The 23,339-nt window shown below is 42.0% G+C and overlaps 2 protein-coding genes across 5 annotated transcripts in view; one reads left to right on the forward strand and one right to left on the reverse strand.

The window, feature by feature from the left end:
- Nucleotides 1–17,758, reverse strand: part of Prim2 (DNA primase subunit 2) — a 250,298-nt gene extending 232,540 nt beyond the window's left edge. Inside the window, exons 1-2 of one of the 2 annotated variants that reach the window (XM_057794656.1) lie at nt 17,712–17,758; nt 15,086–15,155 (exon numbers count right to left, since the gene is read on the reverse strand). In XM_057794656.1, the coding sequence (XP_057650639.1) occupies nt 15,086–15,103 (18 nt within the window). In that variant the 5' untranslated portion in view covers nt 15,104–15,155; nt 17,712–17,758. Of the gene's footprint in view, nt 1–15,085; nt 15,156–16,944; nt 16,973–17,711 lie in introns of those variants that run through there. The other variant, XM_057794657.1, reaches the window with a different exon arrangement.
- A 61-nt stretch (nt 17,759–17,819) lies between these two features.
- Rab23 (RAB23, member RAS oncogene family) overlaps nt 17,820–23,339 on the forward strand; it is a 28,853-nt gene continuing 23,333 nt past the window's right edge. The window contains exon 1 of one of the 3 annotated variants that reach the window (XM_057794659.1): nt 17,820–18,079. The gene's annotated coding sequence lies outside the window, so the exon portion shown is untranslated. Of the gene's footprint in view, nt 18,080–18,159; nt 18,436–23,339 lie in introns of those variants that run through there. The other 2 variants (XM_057794660.1, XM_057794661.1) reach the window with 2 other exon arrangements.

Genomic DNA, 23,339 nt, shown 5'->3' on the forward strand with positions numbered 1-23,339 from the left:
CACCAAGGAAACAAGGCCTTCTCAACAACAGGACCTACACACACATGAACTCACAGAGATGGAGGCAGTATGCCCAGGTCCTGCACAGGTCTGTACCAGATGAGGTCCTATCTCTGCAAGAAGTGGACACATGCCCCCATCCCTAACCCAGAAACTGTCTCCAGTTGAGAACCACTCACAAATGAAACTCTAGCTTCCTCTAAGAAAGTCTCACTGGGGAAACAAACTACTCAAGGTTAGGGTGCATGCCCAGCAGTAGATGGCCAACAGCAAATGCACTGATTTTATGGTTCTACGGATTCCTGGGTGTGTGAATGAATGGGTCTTTGTATGTATTTTTGTGCCTTTTATTGAGCTCTTTTCCTTCTGTTGCTTGTTTTGCTATATTCCAATGTAGTTGTTTTTGCTTTACCTTATTTTCTTATCCCTTAGAAGCCTGTTTGTTTTCTAGAAAGCAACAGAAAAGGGGTGGAGCTGAACGGGAGAGGAAGTGGGGAGGTACTGTGGGAACTCCTTCAGCCAATAGCCTTTAAGATACTGGCACACTCTGGGTGTGGCCACATGTACTATATAAACAGATGAAGAACTTAGCGCAGCCTCCTTGGCTGCTGGGTTTGGTTCCTGTTCCCCACTCCTGCCCTGATTGGGTGGATTAGTGTTAGTCTAGCTTTCCATATAGACCAAAGCAAGTGTTGGAACAACTGATCTGGTCAGAAAAAGACTTGTTCCACAACTGACCCAATTTTCATGATAAAGAAAAAATGTTGGTAAAATATGTGGGAGAAATATATTTCTAGAAGCAGAAAAGGAAAGGAAGAGGTTGCTTGGACTGTTACTTATTATAAAATGTTCGTATTTAGAGCCCCCAGGCATGTCAATCCATTCTATAAATGTTTCTGGAGGCCAAGAACTTAAGCTCTGTGCAGTTAGTCTACAGCCTCTCAAATTCATATGTTTTCATTATTCTTTCATTTTTATTCTGAACTAATCCTGTCTCTTTTCACAGCACAATAACATGGCTTCAAATGTGAGGGGAAGAGAGACCATTTACAGTAGAACTACAGAGAAAAATGTACTGGGCAAGTGGAAGTATATCCAATGAGCTCTGTTATTTTCAAATAATGCCAAAGGATATTGAACGAAAGTCACTAACTCAGTATAGGGTGTCTCCAAAACACAGCATTTCATCTAAATGGTTTCTTAATGAAAGCTAAAGGAGTGTGGAGCTGAACCTCATAGCTGCAGCCAAGGGCAATTAGGTAAGTTAATAGTGTGATTCATCGCTCTCTATGAATAGCGAAATGAATCTGAAGGATGCTTTGTAACTCAAAGAGCTTGGCTCAGTCTCAAATTGCTCCTACCATCTGTTTCCAACGTTAACTTGTGATGTGCCTAATTATTACTCTTTCCTGACCAATACAAAGTTCTAATCCTAAGTCACATGAAAAAAAACCTACTTGGAGTTGGGGTCATAGGCAAATGAACAATACACATTTGGGTAAAAATGTGTTTTAAGGAAAATCTACTGGGATAATATGGATATATAGATATACACATATGATATATAAGAAAAATTCCATGACAAAACAAACTAAAGGAATTCATGGATACTAAGTCATCATTATAGAAAATACAGAAAATGGAAGGGATTCTCCAGACAAAAATACAGAATAAACAATAAGCATACCCTAATGCTACTGGAAATAGCAATGCTAGGACAGTAGATAAGAAAATGGGGAACCAGAAAATACCAAGCATTACAAAAACAAACAGGACGACAGAAATTAATGCACACCTTTCCGTGCTAACAGAAAATTGATGGACCTAGTTCCAAAACCAAAGATTCAAACTAGCAGATTGGACTAAAATAGGATCCACCTACTTTTTGCCTCCAAGGAACTCACATCTCCATCAAATGTGCCTCACCCACATCAGGATGAAAGGTTGTAAAAAGTATCCAAGCAGATGGAAGTAGGAAGGAGCAGGTGACATCACCGTAATATCTGAGAGAACAGACTCTAAAACAAAACCTATCAGAATAGAAAAGAGGCTTTTGGGGCTGGAGAGCTGGATCAGCATTTAGAACACACTCTGCCCTTCCAGGGGGCCTGAATTTAGTTTTGAGCACCCAAGTAGGACCGTTCACAACCACATACCACCCTAGGCCTAGGGGGTCCCACTCCCTCTTCTGGCCTCTGAGGAGACCTGCACCCTTGTACCTACACACACACACACACACACACACACACACACACACGAGGGGGAGGGGCTGTCAATCAACCAGTCAATAAATAAATGTGAAAAAACTCAAGAGATCTCCAGGAAATAACTTCTGTGCCTTATGGACTTAGAAAAACTTGTGTCACATATGAACTTGGAAAAATAAACCAAAGCCCACAGCAACTGTAGTTACATGTACAACATACACAAGGCCTGTCAAGATTGCACATGGAGGAAGGGAAGGGCTCATGAGGGTCGTCCCTTCTTCCCTGAGTATCAATAAAGAGCTAATATTTGCTGGGAGAGAGAGTTCTTCTTTGGAGGTATATCCACTGGTAGGCTGGCCATGCTCCTCTAAATGACTTGTCACCCATGATATTGTTGGAAACCCTAATCAACCTCATTGGAACACACACACATACACACAGAGAGTTGGGGGAGGGAGAGAGAGAGGGAGAGAAAGGGGAGAACAGAAGAGGAAATAACTGAGAAGATGAAAAGCATCAGCAGGAATGGAGGGAGGAGAGAAAAGTCAACAAAATAGGGCATATAATCAAAATATACTAAATACACAAATGACTGTCCCATAATGAGACCTAATACTACTTGTAATTAGAGTGCATTAATAAAACAACAACAAATGCAGGCAAGAATGCAGACAAAGGAATCCTTATGTATAACTGGTGGGAACATAAACGACTCCAGTCCCTCTGGAAGCCAGTGTGAAGGTTTTTCAAAGGGCTGAAAAGGGATCTTCCATGTGACCCAGTTATACCACTGTGGTAGTTTGACTGTAATAGACCCCCATGAGTTCATAGCGAGTGGCACTGTTAGGAGGTATGGTTTTGTTGAAGTCCAGATGGCCTTTTTTGGAGGAAGTGTGTCACTGTGGAGGTGGGCTCTGAGGTCTCATCATATGCTCAAGCCACATATGCAGTGTCTCCAAACACTTCCTGTTGCCTGCTCCTTCTCCCGTGCCACATCTGCCTGCATGCTGCTACATCCCACCATGATGATAATGGACTAAATCCCTGAAACTGTAGGCCACCCAATAATCATTTTCCTTTGTAAGAGTTGCCATAGTTATGATGGCTCTTCACAGCGCTAGAAATCCTAAGACAACCATTGATGAGTATTTCTGAAAGAACTTCAAGCCAGCACACCCCAGAGATCAGTATCAAATACTGATCAGCACATCAGTATTTATTGTAACACCCTTCACAGAGCTCAGACATGAAGCAAACCCAGACATCCAACAACTGAGAAATGGATGAGGAAAATGTGATGTGTTCATAGTGGAATTCCTTTCAGCCTGGAAGACATAAGTCGATGTCATTTTCAGGAAAACAGATGCAGCTGGAGCTAATCGTGTGAAGCAAATTAAGCAGTCTCAGAAAGACTTGTATGTTCTTACACATGGTTCCCGGTTTTTATAAATATATAAAATATGTATGTATATGTGGCATGAACATAGAAGTAAAACTGTCTCGGGTGATATGAGAAAGGGAAGGAGGGAAAAAGAAGGGAGGGGTGTTGTGGGGAATATGTACTCTATGTAGTACAGACTTGAATAAGAACTTAAATATAAAGTAAATGAATACATCTATTCTCAGCCACTGAACAAGACTACGTGCAACCAGAATGACTCAATTTATTTATTTGTTTGTTCGTTTGTAGTGGTTGTGCGTGTGTGTGTGCGCACGCATGCACACATGCAAGTGTGGAGGTAAGCAGACAGCTTTAAGGCGTTGCATCTCTCCTTCCATCATGTGGGTTGCAGGGATCAAACTCAGGTCATCAGACTAATATGGCAGGTGTTTTTATCTGCTGAGGCATTTTACAGGCCCCCAAATTTTATTTTTTGAAAGTGCAAATGCTAGAATTCCCCTCTAGGAAAAGTTCTTTGAATCATGCATGCTTTAGTGTGCAAAGGCATCTGGGTTACGTCAAAGGAAAACTCAAGGTTCTTCCAACCACTACTTGAAAACTGTTTGTTAATATGGCATCCTGGAACTGTGGTGGTGGTGGTGGTAGTGATGATGGTGGTGATGGTGGTGGTAACAGTGGCTGTGGTACAGCTGCTGTTGCTACTGCTGCTGCTGCTCCTACTGTTTTGGGACAGGCCACCAGCAAAGGCTGCCCTTGAACACAACCTCTAGTCTGGAGATTACCTTGAACTTCTGATCTTGCTGCCTAAGGCCTGGGCTTACAGGTGTGTACCACCATGTACAGTTAATCAGTGCTGGAAATTGCTCTCGGGGCTTTGTGCATTCTAAGCAAGCGCTCTACCAACTGATCTATGTACCCAGTCCTCTAAGACAGTATTTTGATAGCATGGTCTCATACAGACCAATCCTTACAAAGAACATTTGTATCCCATCTACTACAGCTCTAAGAGGTAATTTATGTTATTTCATCAGTTTTTGCTATTTCTTACTGAGGACTTTGACATTTATCTAGTGATCAAAACATACCAAAAATAATTTCATTCTGAATAGGCATCAGTTATAAATCTGTAATTTATTTCCTAATAGTTTTTGTCTCCCTTCAAAGCTTACTCATTGATGAATAATTCTTAAGCACTTTTCAAATTCCAAACAATACCTTGGTATCAAACAGAGCTTTGGAATTTGACGAGCCCTACAATCTATCCACACTACAGAAGTGATGCATAATTTTATATGGTTCAGTCAGTGTCTCCTTGAGTGGGGTGACAGTGAGGAGGGCTAGCCTGAAAGAGCAAGATGAGTTGTCCTGGCTGTTTTCAATTTGACGCGGCCTACTGTAATCTGAGGAGGTCTCAGCTGAGGAACTGGCAGGTTACGTTGGCCTGTGGTCATCTGTGCGGACTTGTTTTGGTTGATGTTGTGAAGGGGACTATCCCACTGTGGGCAGCGCCATCCCTAGGCAGATGGGGTGTGAGAAAGCCAGCTGAGCACAAGTCTGTGAGGGAGGCAGTAAGCAGTGTACCTCCACGGTTTCAGCTTCAGTCCCGGTTTGACTCTGCCCTGACTTTTCTCAGTGACAGATTGTGACCTGGAAGTGTAAACCAAAGAATCCCTTTTCCTCCCCAAGTTGCTTCTGGTCAGAGTGTTTTATCACAGTGACAGAGATGAAACTAGAACCCTAGTTGCTCGCCAGTACAGGAGAAATAATGAACACCCTAGGGGTGCGTAATCCTAAAGTCCTATTCCGGGAGGTCACCTGTCAAAGGAAGGTCACATGAGGACTGTAAAGGTACCAGCAGGAGTTTCTCTCTAGGTGGACGTCTGTGTGGCCCATCCTGAGATGTCCCTCCCTATTTAAGCTGTTCAGCTGATTATCTCTGCCCTTGCCATCCCCCAGACACAGGTATAGGTTTAGGAAATTGAATAAATCATGGTACCCGACTGCTTAGCTAGTGCATGAGGCTCTGTGTTTCTGAACTGAAGTGTTTCTTCCTGCTTCTCCCCACTAGATAAATGAATGTGTCAGCTGTATTTACCAGCTACTATCTCCAGTCTCCAGGAGAGGGAACGCTGATGGTAAGAATCGGGCCAGAAGAGAAGTGAACCAGTGATGCTCTCTCCTTGGTTAGCCTTTCTCCTGTTGTGCTGCTGTCTCGGGAAATTCAGAGACTACCCAGAGGATCACTATCACTGCTTTCCTAGCCATTTTCTATGAATGTCCAGGAGGAAACAAACTAAATGATCAGTTGCTTTTTACAACAAGATTAAGAGATTCTACTGAGAGAAAGAGTTGATTCCTTGAAAACACACAGACTACAAAAACTTGTAATAACCTTTTATCCATGAATGAATTATAAAACAAACTTAAATTATATTTCTATGGCTCATTTTGTCAACAGTAAATAGATCATGTCTGTTGGTGACCCAGTGTACACAGAAGTGTAAAAAGCATAACTAGTCAATCTCCTAAATCCAGGTGTTGGGAGCTGCAGACCCTCAGACCCTGAACTCTCTATGACCGTTTTGCCTGCTGGAGGTAAACAACTTGTTTTTCTACACTTGCAGCTGCTCTGAGCATGGGACCCTCATGAGTTCCTGCAAGCAAGGAAGTAGTTTCTGGTGGGCTTGCAGTGGAAAATCCTGAGAGCTAGGGCATGGCCACTAGTTAAGGAGAGCCCTACATAAGCTGCTTTGGAACATAATAAAATTGGTGCCGGGTGGTGGTGGCGCACGCCTTTAATCCCAGCACTCACTTTGTGAGCTCGAGACCAGCATGGTCTACAAGAGCTAGTTCCAGACTCCAAAAACCACAGAGAAACCCTGTCTCGAAAAACAACAACAAAAAAAAAAATTGGTATTCTTGCTTCAAGAGTGATCTGTTTCTCTGTGTGTTCTTTAATCCCGAGGTCCTTGACTGACCACGGTTCCAGGTGGTGAAGGCACCACAAATGGAGGCACCACTGGGATCAGGAGCTAGGAACACCTCTGAGGGACACCCTCTGGAAGGCTGGCCAGCAGGTAACAAAGATAAGGTGAGAAGGTGAATTGTAAGGATGAGGGTGGATTCTTCCAAGTTCCCTCTCATAAAGGAAGTGGAGCTGGAAGCAAGAGAGGAAGAGCAGGGCTACCGCTGCTTTTTAAAGCAAAAGAGACCACACTCAAGTGGGCTGGTATCTTAAAGGCTATTGGCTAAAGGAGTAGAAGGAGCTCCTGCAGCAACATGTATTGACTTTTTTCATAAAATATATTTTGTTCATGTTTTTCCCTCTCCCAGAATTTCTCCCAGACTCTCCCTACCTCCTTCTCCTTGAAAATTTAGTTCTTTATTCCTCTCTCTTTAAAAGAAACAAAAGCAAAAACAACAAATACACCAAAAAAATGCCCTCACAAAACCACAAAAATGTATATTAAAATAAACAAGTAAGAGATTAGTAAGACAAAAAAATGCCCAAACAAAACAAAATGAGACAAAAAGTCTATGAAAATATCATTGAGTTTATTTTACTTCATGCTGGCCAACTACTTCTGGTCATGGGGCCCACCCTGAAGTGTGGTTAATACACCCAAGTGAAGCTCCCTTAGAGAAAATGGATTTTCCCTTTCCCCAAGGTCCTGACCTGTGGGGAAGGAACAGAGATCCTTCTCAAAATCTCAAAATTTGAGAGAGCCAGTAATGACCTAGGGTCAGGACCTTTCAGGGGTTGCAGCTTTGGATCCTGGAGACCCAACTCTTCCCACCACACAGAGAAGCCCAGCAAAGAGGAGTGTGAGGCCAGCTTCACAAGCAGGAAGCAGAAAGAGAATAAGCTAAGAAACCTCAAAGCCTGCTCCAGAGACTCCAGCATGACTCCACCTCCCAAAGGTTCTTTAACCTTCCCAGACAGAGTCACCAGCTCAGGACCAGGTTTTCAAACACATATGCCTCTGGGGAATATTTAATATCCAAATAACAACATTCCACCTGGAGCCCTCAAGAGCTCATGGTCATTGCATGATGAAAAATGAGTTTCTACCCATTTCAAAAGTACCCACTGTCTTTGTCAGCCCCAACACTATTTAAAAGCACAACATGCCAAGTCTCTTTTGAGATTCAAAACAGGCTTTTAGCTATATCACTCTCTATAAAAAAAAATTTTTTTAATTACATAATTCCAACAAACAATGGTACAGAATTTACAATCTCACCCTAAAGGGAGGAATGTGGGCATAGTGAGGCCATATTGAACCAAAGTAAGAGCAAAGCCAGCAGGACAGACACTAAATTCCAGAGCTCCAAGTTTGGTACCTGGGCCTTTAGTTTCAAAGGACTCCACTTAAGCTCCCATAGCTTTTCCAGACACAGCCACTAACCTGGGCCTGAGTGAAAACACATAAGCCTGTAGGGGACATTTGATTTTCACACCACAATGCCTGTCTTCTTATCTCTGACCCTCTGCTTCACTCCTATGACGACTCCTTGTCATTACACTGCGCTCACACAGGTACTCAGAAAACCTCTCATTTCATGGTCCTTACCACATTTGAAAAGTCCCTTTGCCGTGGAAGGTGACTTAATCACATGTGTTAAGGGACAGATGTGGTGGTCTTTGCGTGCAGGGTATTACATGGAGACAATATATTTGCAATAAGAACGACTGTCTTTCATTTCATGAATTCAATGCTAAATCTTGGTACTCTCTTCACTTTGCTTTGTATAAGCAGTTGTTTTTCGTTTGTTTAGTTTTTTTTAACATTTTTTCCTTCATTTTACATACCAACCACAGTTTCCCCACCCTCCTCTCCTTCTGTTCCTCCTTGACTCTCATCCACCCCCTTCTCCATCCACCCATTCCTCCTCCATCTCCACTCAGAAAGGGGCAGGACTCCCATGGGCTTGAACACAGCATGGCATATCAAGTTGAGATAGGACCCCTATATCAAGGCTGGGCAAGGTAAGCAATTGGTTTGTTTTTTTTTTAATAGATGAATTTTCATCATCACCCCAACACACAGATTAAGTGCACAAGACACAAATTACTATTTATTGTTAGATAAATGAAATCAATTGGCCCTGAGTTCATTGTTACTAATTTCCAATGGTTACAATTCAGAGCTTAAAATTCTGTACCTTGGAGAGCACCACCCCAGTAACACCCAAGTGATGCTCCATCCACAGGGAGGTGATGCTGCTGGTGCTCAGCTCACTTTTTCCTCTTAATTCTGACTAGGAGAATAGGTCTTCAAACTCAATTGACCTATTCTAGAAAATCTCTCACAAATGTACCTGAAGACTTGTCCCCCAAGTGATTTTATATCCTGTGTAATTGACAATCAATATAAACTATCACACACACACACACGCCCAGGAGTTTGCTTCCATGGTGTTTCTATTTATTTTTATTTTTTTACATACTAATCCCACTTCCCCCTCTCTTCCCTCCTGCTTCCTCCACCCTCCCCTCACACCACTCCTATCTGCTTCTCAGAGAAGGTAAGGCCTTCCATGGGGAGTCAATGAATTCTGTCACATCACCACATTGAGACAGGACCAAGACCTTCCCCCTTGTGTCTAGGCTGAGCAAGGTTTCTCTTCAAAGAAAATGGGCTCCAAAAAGCCAGATCATTCATTAGAGATTGCTCCTGGTCCCACTGAACTGTTCAAGCCACCATCACCTGCTCTCAGAAGGGCTAGATCAGTCTTATGCAGGTTTCCTGGTTGTCTGTCCAGAGTCAGTGAGCTCCCGTTAGTTCTGGTCAACTTATTCTGTGGGTTTCCCCATCATGGTCTTGACCCCTTTGCTCATATTATCCACTCGTCCCTCTCTTCGACAGAACTCCGGGAGCTCTGGTCAGTGGTTAGTTCTGCAACTAACCACTCTCCTCCCTCTCTTCGACAGAATTCCAGGAGCTCTGGTCAGTGGTTAGTTCTGCAACTAACCACTCTCCATCTTCATCCATCAGTTATTGGATGAAGGTTTTAGGAGATCATGTCTATTTCCCCTTCCTAGGTGGATACATGTATGTCTCTTAGGGCCCTCTTTGTTACCTCACTTCTCTGGGGTTGTAGACTGCAGGCTGGTCATCCCTTGCTTTATGCCTAATATTCCCTTATGAGTGAGTGCATACCATATTTGTCTTTCTGGGTCTGGGTTACCTCACTCAGCATGTTTTGTTTTTTTTTTTAACTTCCATCCATTTGCCTGCAAATTTAAAGATATCATTTTTCTATTGCTGAGTAGAACTCCGTTGTGTAAATGTACCACATTGTCTTTATCCATTCTCCAGTTGAGGGGCATTTAGGTTGTTTCCAGGTTCTGGCTATGACAAACAATGCTGCTGTGAATATATTGAGCAAATGTCCTTGTGGTATGAGTGTGCCTCCTTTGAGTATATGCCTAAAAGTGGTATTGTTGGGTCTTGAGATAGATTGATTTCCAATTTTCTGAGAACTCTCCATACTGATTTCCAAATTGGCTGTACAAGTTTGCACTCCCACCAGCAATAGAGGCATGTTCCCCTTTCTCCACACCCTCTCCACAGCATAAGCAGTCATCAGTGTTTTTTATCTTAGCCATTCTGACAGGAGTAAGAGGGTATCTCAAAATTGTTTTGATTTGCATTTCCTTGATGGCTAAGCATGTTGAGCATTTCCTTAAATGTTTTTCAGCAATTTGAGGTCTTCTGTTGAGAATTCTCTGTTTAGATCAGTACCCCATATTTTAATTGGGCTAGTTGGTATTTTGGTGTTTAGTTTCTTAAGTTCGCTGTATATTTTTGAGATCAGCCTTCTGTCAGATGTGGGGCTGTGGAAGATTTTTTTTCCCATTCTGAGGGCTGACATTTTGTCTTGTTGACCGTGGCCTCTGCCTTATAGAAGTTTCTCAGTTTCAAGAGGTCCCATTTATTAATTGTTGCTCTCAGTATCTGATTATATTTAGGAAGCTGTCCCCTGTGTTGATGTATTCTAGGGTACTTCCCACATTGTCTGCTATGAGGTTTAATGTCTCTGGGTATCTATTGAGGTCTTGGATCCATTTGGACTTGAGTTTTGTGCATGGGGATAGATATGGATCTATTTGTATTCTTCTCCATGTCAGCTTCCAGTTATATTGGTATCATTTGTTGAAGAGGCTTTCTTTTTTTCCATTTTATATTTTATCTTCTTTGTTAAAAATCAGGTGTTCATAGGTGTATGGATTAATATCAGGGTCTTTGATTTGATTTCATTGGTCTGCTGTCTGTTTTTATGACAATATAAGCTATTTTCATTACTGTAGTTCTACAATAGAGCTCTATAATAATCAGGGATAGTGATGCCTCCAGAAGTTTATTGTATAGGATTGTTTTGGCTATCCCAGAATTTTTGTTTTTTCATATGAAGTTGAGTATTGTTCTTTCGAGGTTTGTGAAGAATTCTGTTGGGATTTTGATGGATATTGCATTGAATCTGTAGATTAATTTTGGTAAGATTGCCATTTTTACTATGTTAATCCTACCTATCCAAGAGCATGGGAGATCTTTTCATTTTCTGATATCTTCTTTAATTTCTTTCTTCAATTAAAATTTTTATCATACAGAACTTTCACTTGTTTGGATAGAGTTACCGCAAGATATTTTATGCTGTTTGTGGCTATTGTGAAGGTTAATGTTACTCTGATTCTTTCTCAGCCCACCTGTATATAGGAAGGCTACTGATTTCTTTGAGTTAATCTTGTATCCCACCACATTACTGAAGGTGTTTATCATCTGTAGGAGTTCCCTGATAGAATTTTGGAGGTCACTTTTGTATACTATCATATCATCCACAAATAGCAAAAGGTTTGACTTCGTCCCTTCCAATTTGATCCCCTTAATCTCCTTTTGTTGTCTTATTGCTCTAGGTAAGACTTCAAGTACTATATTGAATGATATTAAGAGAGTGTACATCCTTGTCTTGCTCCTGATTTTAATGGAATTGGTTTGAGTTTCTCTCCATTTCATTTGATGTTAGCTATTGGCTTACTATATATTGCCTTTATTATGTTTAGGAATGTTCCTTGTATTCCTGATTTCTCCAAGACCTTTATCATGAAGGGATTTGGATTTTGTTGAAGACTTTTTTAGCATCTAATGAGAAGATCATTGTTTTTTTTTCTTTCAGCTTGTTTGTATGGTGGATTACATTAGCAGATTTTCATATGTTGAGCCACCCCTGAAGCTCTGGGATGAAGCCTATTATATCATGGTGGATCATGTTTCTGATATGATCTTGGATTCAATTTGCCAGTATTTTGTTGAGTAGTTTTGCATCAGTGTTCATGAGGGAGGTTGTTCTGTAATTCTCTTTTTTCCTTGTGCCTTTGTGTGGTTTTGGGTGTCAGGGTAACTGTAATCTTGTGAAAAAGAAGTTGATAACATTCTTTCAGTTTCTATTGTTTGGAACAATTTGAAGAGTATTAGTATTAACTCTTCTTTGAAATTCTGATAGAATTCTGCATTGAAACCACCTGGTCCTGGGCTTTTGGGGGGGGGGCGGGGGAGACTTTTGATGACTGTTTCTATTTCCTTAGGGGTTATAGATCTATTTAATTAATCAATCTAATTGATTTTAAGTTTTTGAGACAACCAACTTTAATATATCCAGTAACCTTACAGGAATTGTCAAACAGCAGAGGCTCTGTTACAGCTAACTGGACTCCTGTGCAGTTGTTAGATTTAAGGAGATTCAAGAAAGCAATAGTTTCATATGGCAAGCATTCACCTTTTATGAAGCAAATGTCAAACTTGTGGTCAGTGTAATAGAATTATTCCCAACAACTGGATAGGTGTTAGATGTTTTAGAGCCTGATCCACAATTATAATGGCACAGCTGGTTCAGAGAAGAAGCTAAGATTATTGAACAACAGAGTAAAGCTAGAGAAATATCCCAAGATCAAGTTTTTGGAGGACAATATGGTACTATTGAAAGGCAAGCTGTATATGATTTATGCAGCACACCAACTTTGAATGCTTGGGACAGAATTGGAGAAATAGGAAAGAAAATTGAGTAATTTACTAAAGTTACACAGGGCCCAAAGAAAGCCTTACAAATTTCTTAACAAAAATTGACTTCAGCAGGAAATAGAATGATACCAAATTCAGAAGCTAGACAAATAATAATTGAATCTCTGGCTTTTGAGAATGCCAATTCTCTATGCAAAAGGATATTTAGGCCACTAAAAGTAAAGTCAGCATCTTTGGAGGTATGGATCTGAGATTAATTAATATTAAAATTAATTAATATTTAATATTAACAATTAATATTAAAACATGATGATGCATAGATAGGAGAGGTGATTTCCAGAAGTTTAAGGAAAAACTGAAATGTTAAATGTTATAATTGTGGCAAACAAGGTCACTTTAAAGGGGATTTTTAGATAGAGTGTTCCTAGAAACAATATTTTTTCTAAGACTAATTCATTCAGAATGCCCCTCCCTTTTGGATTATGCAGAAAGTGTAGCAAAGGCAGGCATTGGCCTAATGGATGTGGGTCAATGAGGAATATTCATGGTAATCTTTGCCCCTGGGAAACTCTGTGAGGGGCCTCTCGCAGGCCCCTGTGCCAAATCCGGTTCAGTCATTTCCTGTCATAGTAGAGGAAACTCTTTCCCAGAGCAATTAAAGAATCTAAGAACTATTGCAAGAAACCATACTGCTCTGGATAATAGAACAGCTATAGAAAAGAGAGCAGAAAATTCAGGAGAAACCATAAAGCTAGTATTTTAGCAAACTTCTATAAATGAACAAAGATCAAAATTAAAAATACAAATAAATGTTGGCATTGAAGGTCTGGTAGACACAGATGCAGATGTAACAATAATTTCATCAGAATCTTGGCATCCAAATTAGCCTCTTCAGGATGTAAACATAGTGATATTTCATTTGTATTTTAATAAATAAAGCTTGCCTAAAGAGCAGGACACAATACAGCCACACTAGTCAGCCATACACACACCTTTAATCCCAGCAGCCACACTAGTTAGCCATAGAGGCTGGGTGGTAGTAGTGCGCACCTTTAATCCCACACTAAAGAGGAATGTAAGGCAGGATGAGACAGGAACTCGCTCTCTTTCAGTCTGAGTATTTCTTAAAGGTAAGAGCTCTCTACCAGCTTAGCTGCTTTGCTTTTCTGATCTTCAGGTTGAACCCCAATTATCTGTCTCTGGGTTTTTATTATTTGTGCTATAGGGCTCCCTCACCCTGACTGGCTGAAGATGAATGAAATTTCACAAAAAAAGATTACAAACCTTGTTTTAATGTTTAAGACATATGTTCCACCCCAAACCTGCAAAGCTACCCCCTCGGCTAAATTAGGAGTTTAGACTAGAAAATTACTAGTAGGCAAGCTTGCCTGCAATGGCCTGTACCTGAAAGCTTTAAAATAAACAGGTTGTAAAACAGAGAGAGGAAATCAACGCACGGATTTTACCAAGGAAAGGGGAAATGTAGGAGGGAATGCTGAGTTCTCTGGGACCTGTAAAACTGTACCTTTTTGATCGTCAGTTAGAGGACATGGAGGGTTATCTGCTTGCACTGAAACACTTCTCGGCACTCAATCAGTGTTCCTGCCATTCTAGACTGAGGCCCAGCCTTGCAACTTTGTAAAAGAAACTCTCTCACTTTCTCTACTTGATGTCTCTTATTATGAAGTGAGGATCATTGTTTCCCACACTTGTAACTCTGGAATAGTAAGGACTTCTTGGACCCCTTTGACCTGCTATTGTCTCATCAGACTGTAATCTTATCCAAAGTACTCCTGAGCCCACACCGAGATTTCATTTGCAAAAACAAATAAACTCCAAACCAAAGAACCCTAAGCATTTAACCTAATCATTTAAATTATTTAAACAAGGGGCTGGAGAGATGGCTCAGAGGTTAAGAGCATTGCCTGCTCTTCCAAAGGTCCTGAGTTCAATTCCCAGCAACCACATGGTGGCTCACAACCATCTGTAATGGGGTCTGGTGCCCTCTTGTGACCTGCAGGCATACACACAGACAAAACATTGTATACATAATAAATAAATAAATAAATATTTTAAAAAAATTATTTAAACAACACAGCTTCAATGCCATCAAAATCATATATGTATTATTATGACACTTAAACACAAAACTTCAAGACTTTTTTTGAAAAGTCTTTCATCACTCTAGGGCATGTAATGCTATCATTTTCTTTCATTATTTACTTATTTACTATTTTACTTTTTGAGGCATAATCCTGTTTGGCCTGGAACTTGTTATGTAGATCAGGTTGGTATCAAATTTGAAGCAATCCTCCTGCCCCTGCCTCCTAGGAGTTAGGATTAGAGTGCTGTGTCGCCATGACCTTTAATACTGTCTTAGTCTCTTTTCCTGCTGTTGTGATAGAAATACATGAATAACAGCAACTTAAAGGAGATAAGGTATATTCTTAGCTCACGGTTAAGGGCTGTATCATCCATCGTGGTGGCAAAATCAAAGGCAGGAGCTTGAGCAGCTGAGTCAACCACCTGGGAATAGAGCAGAAAAAAAGAGATTCAGCCCAGAATTCCAGCCAGGGACAAGTACCACCCACAGTGGAAGGGGTTTCCCAACTCAGCAACACCATCAAGATAATCCCCCACAGATGTGCCCAGAGGCCCATCTCCCAGGAAGTTTTAGGTTCGGTCAAGTTGACATTTAACACTGTCACACTGTCCTTTCCTGGAGCCTCTGTCTCCCTAAATGCTCATCTATATTAAAACTATTTCTTAGTAAACTCCAATTTTATAAACTTCATAAAAAAGGTAAAAACTGGGGGCTGGAGAGATGGCTCAGCAGTTAAGAGTGCCGCTGGCTGCTCTTCCAGAGGACCAGGGTTCAATTCCCAGCACCCACAAGGCAGCTCACCACTGCCTATAACTATAACTCCAGTTCCAGGGAATGTGACACCTTCGCACCAATACACATAAAATAAAGTTAAATATATTATTTTTTTTAAAAAGGTTTATAACTTCCAACCAAAATCAAAGAGCTAAACTTACTACTGACTTGACATTTATTTTTATCATGGAGAAGTAATCTCTAATATTTAAATCTGAAAATTTTCATTTAAAAAATACTATATGTGAAGTATGATTCTCATACAGAACATATAAGAACGGGAGTAGAGATTGAGTTACTATTATTGCATAAAGGTAGGATGCTTGACTGACAGGAATGAGGCCCCAGGTTTATAGAAAGTAAAGTTTGAATGTTCACAAATACACACACATTCCTAGCAGCAAGACTAATGGAGATTACCTTCCCAGCACCCCGGAAACCCCTTTTTTTTCAGTCACAATTCCTTGCACATCCCGTGACTATTAAGTTTTAACTTCTTGCCTCTCAGTCTTTCCATTTTTGTTCTTTGTAGTGAAAAATTGCAAGATGTCCTATATTTAATTATAAGGACCAGAGGATGAAGGGGACTCAGGTCTGGGCAAGTGGCAGTGGGAGAACCTAACAGCTAACTGCTATAGGCTCAGACCAGGCCTCTTCCACATTCCTGAATGAAGGGTGAAACCACCACTCAAAACCCTAGGACTCGGGGCTGGAGAGATGGCTCAGAGGTTAAGGGCACTGCCTGCTCTTCCAAAGGTCCTGAGTTCAATTCCCAGCAACCACATGGTGGCTCACAACCATCTGTAATGAGGTCTGGTGCCCTCCTCTGGTCTGAGGGCATATACACAGACAGAATATTGTATAAATAATAAATAAATAAATCCTTTGTGGAGAAAAAAAAAACCCCTAGGACTCTAGTGCTCACAGCATTCTGTGTAGGATGGGCTTGAAGCAAAAAGGGATCATACAGACTGTCTTAGCGATGACCAATGTCGGTTTACTTTGTCAAAATTTCATTTCAAATGCTCTTGACTTGCAGGTCCCCTCTTTTGTCTAGCTCTGCCGCTAGTTGTGGGGGCTCATGCCAGGACCAGGTCGGTTTATTTCCCATCTGTAATGCCAAACTGCACAAACCCATTTAGTTCAGAGACCTTTTAGTGTCAAGACTTTTGAGTTGCCAACAGAAATGAACTGAACACTGGGAATGATGACACAGTTTTGTAATCCCAGCACTAAAGAGGTTGGCACAAAAGGATGGGGAGTTGAAATTCAGCCTTAGTTGTATGGCATATACCTGGCCAGCCTCAGATATATAGCCAAACCACCTCAAAACAAAACAAAACAAAAAAAAAAAAAAAAAAAAAAAAACACCCCAAAGCGCCACAAACAAGCAGAACCAAAAAGGGGAAAAAAATGGATTTAACATGTAACATGTACCTTTGTGTCTAACATTTTATGTTCAACTGTAAGTTTCTGTTGTTTTCTGTGTTGGTACCTACAGTTTTATAGAGTCCTTTGTATTACTGTGTAGTGTTTCCATTGCACAGTGAAAAGTTTTCTCAGTCTTTTTTGAATGGTCTTTTGGGTTATTCCCATTTGAGGACAGAAGCAGCCATGGGCGTTGACACCTGTACATCCTACGTACAGTTCCTATCAACCGTGTGAACAGGATCTAGCAGGTCACAACTGTAACAAACTGTCCTTGTTTTTCAAAGGTGTTGCTCCAGTATCACGATCAAGTTCAGTTATTTCACATTCTTGTCGACATTTGGTATTTTTTCTCGCCATGTTATGTTTTGTTTTGGTTCATTTTGAGGTATACAGCAGAAGTAACAGAAACAAGTTTATTTTGAGACGGAGTCTCTTGTAGTTCAGGCTGGCCTTGAATTCCCGATTTTCTTGCCACCATCTTGCTAGGGTCCTAAGATCACAGACACGCGGTGTCAAATCACGTCTATAGCAAGTTTGGATTGCTTTTTGCAGGACCTTTTCACTTGCCAGTTGGTTCTAGACTGCTAAGGCTCTTTGGCTTCTATTTTGTCTATTCACACCCTGCAAGCCGCATGAGTTCGTCTTCACTCAACACTGTTTTGCTCACTCCACCATTTCGACGCCACCAGGGGCGTCCCAATTAATAGCAGATTTCTGAGGCTCCTGGAAAGGAAACAGAGAACTCCTTCAGTAGGCTTGCTCATCCTGCTCACCTTGGTCTCCATGGGTACCAGAGGCCTGAGGCTCTGCAAACCCAGTCAGCCCCTCCAAGGCCAGCGCAGGGCGGGGCCGGTGCGGAGCATGCGCAGTCGAGGTGGCGCATGCTCCTCAGCGCGGCGGGCGGGAGCCTGGCGCGCCCTTCATCCTAGCCGGAGTCAGGGACGAGTGTCTTCGCGAACCGGGATACTAGGAAAGTTCGCTAGAAAATCTTGATCGTTCTTCAGGAGCGGAGCGGCTGCGAGGCGTCCGCGGGGAGGAGCCCGGCTCGGTGCTGCGGGCTGTGGGGTCCGGGCTCGGTGCCGCGGGTTCCAGGGTCCGGGCTGCGGGCTCGGTGCCGAGGGTTCCGGGCTGCGGGCAGGAGGTGAGTGCGGCCTGCGCGGCCTCGGCTCGCGGCTGCGGGCTCCCGGGTGGCGGTGCCGGGAGGTCGCTGTGGGCGGGGACCGCGGCTGCGGCGGGCGGCGCTCTCCTCTTGGGTCCTCGTGGGGAATGCCCGGGGGTGGACAGGCTGGACCGCTCTGTTCCCTCCATCCCGGCCGCCGCCCGCAGATCGGTAGCCGCGGTTTCCATGGAGCGGGAAGCCGAGGGTGTGAGAACTTCACTCCGGCGGGCTAGGCGAGGTCCGCACGGGGCTGCGCGACAAGAACAGTCCGTCCCTGCGCTTTTTCAAACGTCCAGGCTGATGCACGGTAAAAACCAAACCCAGCAGCCCTCTCATTAGTAAGTTGAACCATCCTTTGCTACAGCGAAAGGCTGAATTGGTTGCCAAGGGATTTAAAATTGAGAGGGAAGGATATTTATAATAACTGTTTTTAATTATACTCAGAATTGTGCCTTTCTAAGGACATAATTATTTTGATGCAGTTTGTTTTGTTTTGTTTTGTTTTGTTTTTTTGATGTGTGTGATTTGGGACTGTGTTGCCTTGGCTGGCCTGGAACTTGCTATGTAGACAGGCTAGCCTCTAACCCAGAGATCCACTGGTCTCTTCTGTATGCTGGGATGCAGTGTTTTAACTCTGGTTTCTGAGAATCCCAACAGTAGTTCCCGGAGCTATAATCTGCTTCCACGTCTTTAATTTTTTAATTATTTTTAACTTTTATATGGTAAAAATAACCTTTTGGAGTTTTAGTTTCATGTAATCACCAATGCAACCAGGCTATAAAACCAGTCACACTATCTGTTAAAACCTCATGCTGTTTCTTTATATGATATGTCTTACTCCTGATTCCTCGGAATTACTTACGTTATCAGAATGTCATTTAAATGTAACAATTTGGGGTGTCGATAACTCTTTTTCGCTGACTGGATATAGTGCCCTTGTGATTCAAGATGCATCCATATTGGTTATTTTGGGGGCTTTCTATCTATGTAGTTATTTTGAGACAAGATCTCAGATGGCTCACAACCATAAGATTATTATTCTTCGGCCCCCACCTCCCACGTGCTGGAATGACAGATATGTGCCAGGTGTGTGTGGTGTTAGGCATGGAATCCAGAGCTTCGTGGAGTTAGGGAACAATGTGCCCATTGAGCCAACTGTCTGTTCCCACATTGTTTCCCGTATTTTTTTAAATTGCTAAGTAGTATTTAGTTAGGTGAATCCTTCAAATATATCCAATTATATTATCCACCCACGGAAAGATATTTGGTTGGTTGTCAGTTTTAGGAGATCGTGTCTAGAGTTGTGATGGGGCTGGAGAAATGGCTCATTGGTTCAGAGCACTGGTTAAGGTTCTTGCAGAGGACCTGGGTTAGAGTCCCACACCCACAGGGCAGCTCACATCCACTTATATCTTCAGTTTTAGGGAATCTGATGATGCCTTCACACAGACATTCAGGCAAAACATGAATACATTAATACATATTAAAATGAAAGTAAATAAATCTCCCACGCAAGTACTAACCGGATCCAACCTGCCTAGCTTCTGAGATGAGATGTGCCCAGGGTCGTATGGCTGTAGATTGATTGTGTGTGTGTTCTACGGATTTTTGTGTGATCTTGAGTTTTATTTCCATAGAGTATTGTGTGGGATTGGAGGATTATGTAGGAATTCAGGTCTTCAGTTGTATCTTCAGCTCTGAAAACCATTTTCCAGAGTGGCTCTGTCATTTTCTATTCCTCCCAGTTCAGTTGCTCTTCCTATTTTCTGTTTATCCATACAAACACTGGTGTGCCATTGGGTTGCATGTGCCTTTAACTAATAGCCACAGTCATTGGATGTCTGTGTACTCATGTGCCACGCACAGTCTTGTGTGTACTGTCTGCAGCTTTTGCTTGTTTTAACTTGACTGCATTCTCTTGTGTTGAGCCTGAGGGTTCTTTCTAACACTCTAGATACCGGTTATGTCAGGTAACGGATTTTGAAAGTGTTTTCTGTTCTCCTCGTCGCTGTCTTGGCTATTCATTGCCTTCCTTATTCGTTATCGTTTGAAACAAGTGTTTGTATTTATTTATTTGCTTTTGAGAAAGGGTCCTCAAAATACATACACAGAGTAGTCTGGAACTTGTCGCCTCCTGTCCCAGCCTCTCAAGTGCAGGAATCTCAGCCCTGCACCGCCCTTCTGGGCTGTTTCTTTGTTATTGCTTAGGTGGTTTTGTTTTGTTTTGTTTTGTTTTGTTTTGTTTTGTTTTGTTGGTTTGAGACTTCCTCATTAGCCCATACTGGCCTGGAACTCTGACCAAGGATAAGCTTGAGATTCTGATCCTCCTGCCTCACCTTCCAAATACTGGGATTACAGGCATGTGCTACCATGCCTGGTGAATGTTTTTGCGTTTTGAAGTTATCTTACTGTGGTTGTGCACAGATGACATGTGTGAGGGCAGGTGTGCACATATCATGTGCACACGTGGAGGACAGAAGACAGCTTTCAGAAGTCAGCGCTCTCCTTTGCTGTTGGGTTAATTCACCTGCCTCCTGCAGCTCTCTTTGCTGAGCCATCATCTTGCACAGTGGTTCTCAGCCTTCCTAATGCTGTGACTCTTTATTAATACAGTTCTTCATGTCGTGGTGACCCCCCCCACCATAAAATTGTTTTCATTGCTACTTCATAACTGTAATGTTACTGCTGTTATGAATTGTAATATAAATATTTTTGGAGATAGAGGTTTGCCAGAGGGGTCGCGACCCACAGGTTGAGAACCCCTGAGCAGCACCCTATGTTTTCAGTTTGGATGTATAGTTTGTCAGTTTCCCCCTCATGTTGGGTCTTCCGGTTTCCTGAGTCTTTAAACCCAGTCGGAAATCTACTGTCCTATAGACTTGCTCTTCCGAGCTGTAAGTGTACACTTGTGGTGCATTTGAAGTTCATTGTGTGATGTGAAGCTTTACATTTGTGAGCTTTGAGCCCTCTCTCCTGGGTGTGTGGGTTCACAGGCGTGTGCATCTCCTCTTGCCAGTGTCATACTTTCTTGATTTCAAATTGTATTGTTTTAAATTGGACAATGCAATTTCCTTCAACTTTATTTTATTCTATGATGATTCTGAGGGTTAAACCTAGAGCCTTAGGCATGTCGGGCAAGTGTTGTGCCCCTGATCGACATGCCCAGCCTTCTTTTTATTTCTCATTGTGACATAGTGTCTTGAGAGTGACTAGGGTGGTCTCTAGCAGGCCTGGAGCTTGCTGTCCTTCCATTGCCTCCTGAGTAGTTAATTTTGACTGTCCCACTGGGTTCAAAGCTGAGGTTCTTGAGAATTCCAATCTTACCTAATGGAACGTTTTCCTGCACTGCTGTAGCTGTATCCCACAGATTCCCACATTGTACTTTTCTATTATTATGCTTACATAGTTATAGTAGATTATATTAGATATTACTTCTCTTTCTTGAGACAGGGTCTAGCCATATAGCCTAGGCTAGCCTCAGACATGGTCTTCCTGCCTCTGCTCCAACAAGTGCTGAGATTACAAGCTACACCCAGTTACTTCTCTCTAGGCTTCTATGATCCCTTGATCCTTAGAAATTTGTTTTTCTTTTCAAAATGTCAACGTTTTCCTATTCACTCTGTCACTGGTTTCTGGTGTGAGTCTGTTATGTTCACTGTATTGCTTTCGGTATTTTAATCTTGTTGGCACTTCCTTTTTAAATATATATATATTATTTTTAAAATTATAATTGCATCATTTACCATTTCTCCCTTCTCTTTCCTCCCCCGCAGACCTTCTCATGTACCCCATCTGTTCTCTTTCAAATTCATGGCTTTGGGTTGGAGAGATGACTCAGAGGTTAAGAGCACTGGCTGCTCTTCTAGAGGTCCTGCGTTCAGTTCCCAGCATCCACATGGTGGCCCTCAACCATCCGTAATGAGATCTGGTGCCCTCTTCTAGCCTGCAGGCATACATGGAGGCTTAACACTGCATATATAATAAATAAATAAATAAATCTTTAAAAAAGAAAAAAAAACTTTAATAAAGAAATCCATGACTTCTTTTTATTTAATTATTGTCGCGTGTGTCTGGATACAATCTCCTCAGCCCATATAATATTTCTTGTATGTCTTTGTTTTCAGTGCTGACCATCTGATACTGGGTAACCAATTGGTGTGCGTTTCTCTTGGTAAAACCATTTCTCCTGCTCTCAGCATTCCTTAGGTGTCAATAGCTCTCTGTGCAGGGTTGAGGCCTATGAGCTTCCCTCAGTTTGTGTTAGCATGTCCGTTGGTGTTGGCCTTGCTTAGCTCATCTTTAGGCAGCTGCGCTGGTGGATTCTGTGAATGCGTCCTTTGACACTCTGAGGAGACGCCATCTCACAGCTGCTTTCTGTTATGGCTCCGAATATATTCTGTCTTGGGAAAACATATACTCAGTGCACTCTAATCCTTTTTTAAAAAATGTTAGTGTTTTGCCTGCACATATATCTGTACACTATGTGTGTGTGCACCTGGTACCCATGGAGGCCAGAAGAGGGCGTCAGATCCTCTGGGACTGGAATTACAGACAATTATGAACTATTGTATGGGTGCTGGGAATTGAACCTGGGTGCTCTGGAAGAGCAGCCGGTGCTCTTAACTGCTGAGCCATCTCCCCAGCTCCGCTTAGTGCATTCTTGACAGGAAGTGTAGTCTGTTGTGGGGAGAGTTCTGTAAATATTGATACTGATTTGATTCTGTAACTTTTTCTATCTAGACTCTTTAGTACATCTGTAGGAGTTTTTGAATGATTGTTCTGGGTGTCACACTGTGTGTGTATGTGTGTGTGTGCATGCACAAATATATGTGTATATGTTGAAGCGTATCGGAGTTAGTGTTCTCTCAGTTCCAGTATAAAATCCTCTTTCCATTTCTTTATCTTAATTGTCTTAATTATTTTCTTTTTTTTAAAAAATATTTATTTATTATGTATACAATAGTCCATCTGTGTGTATGCCGAAGGCCAGAAGAGGACACCAGACCTCATTACAGATGGTTGTAAGCCACCATGTGGTTGCTGGGAATTGAACTCAGGGCCTTTGGAAGAGCAGGCAATGCTCTTAACCACTGAGCCATCTCTCCAGCCCCTTAATTATTTTCTTCACACACATTGTAAAGAGAGAAACAAGAAGTCTGTTGCAGTTCACAGTAGTTTTCTATCTGCCATGCTCATCCTTTTGATAGTCTAGGATTCTGCCTCAGGAACGTCTTTTTGTTCT

The sequence above is a fragment of the Chionomys nivalis genome, chromosome 19 (assembly GCF_950005125.1).
Source record: "Chionomys nivalis chromosome 19, mChiNiv1.1, whole genome shotgun sequence".
Taxonomy (NCBI): domain Eukaryota; kingdom Metazoa; phylum Chordata; class Mammalia; order Rodentia; family Cricetidae; genus Chionomys; species Chionomys nivalis.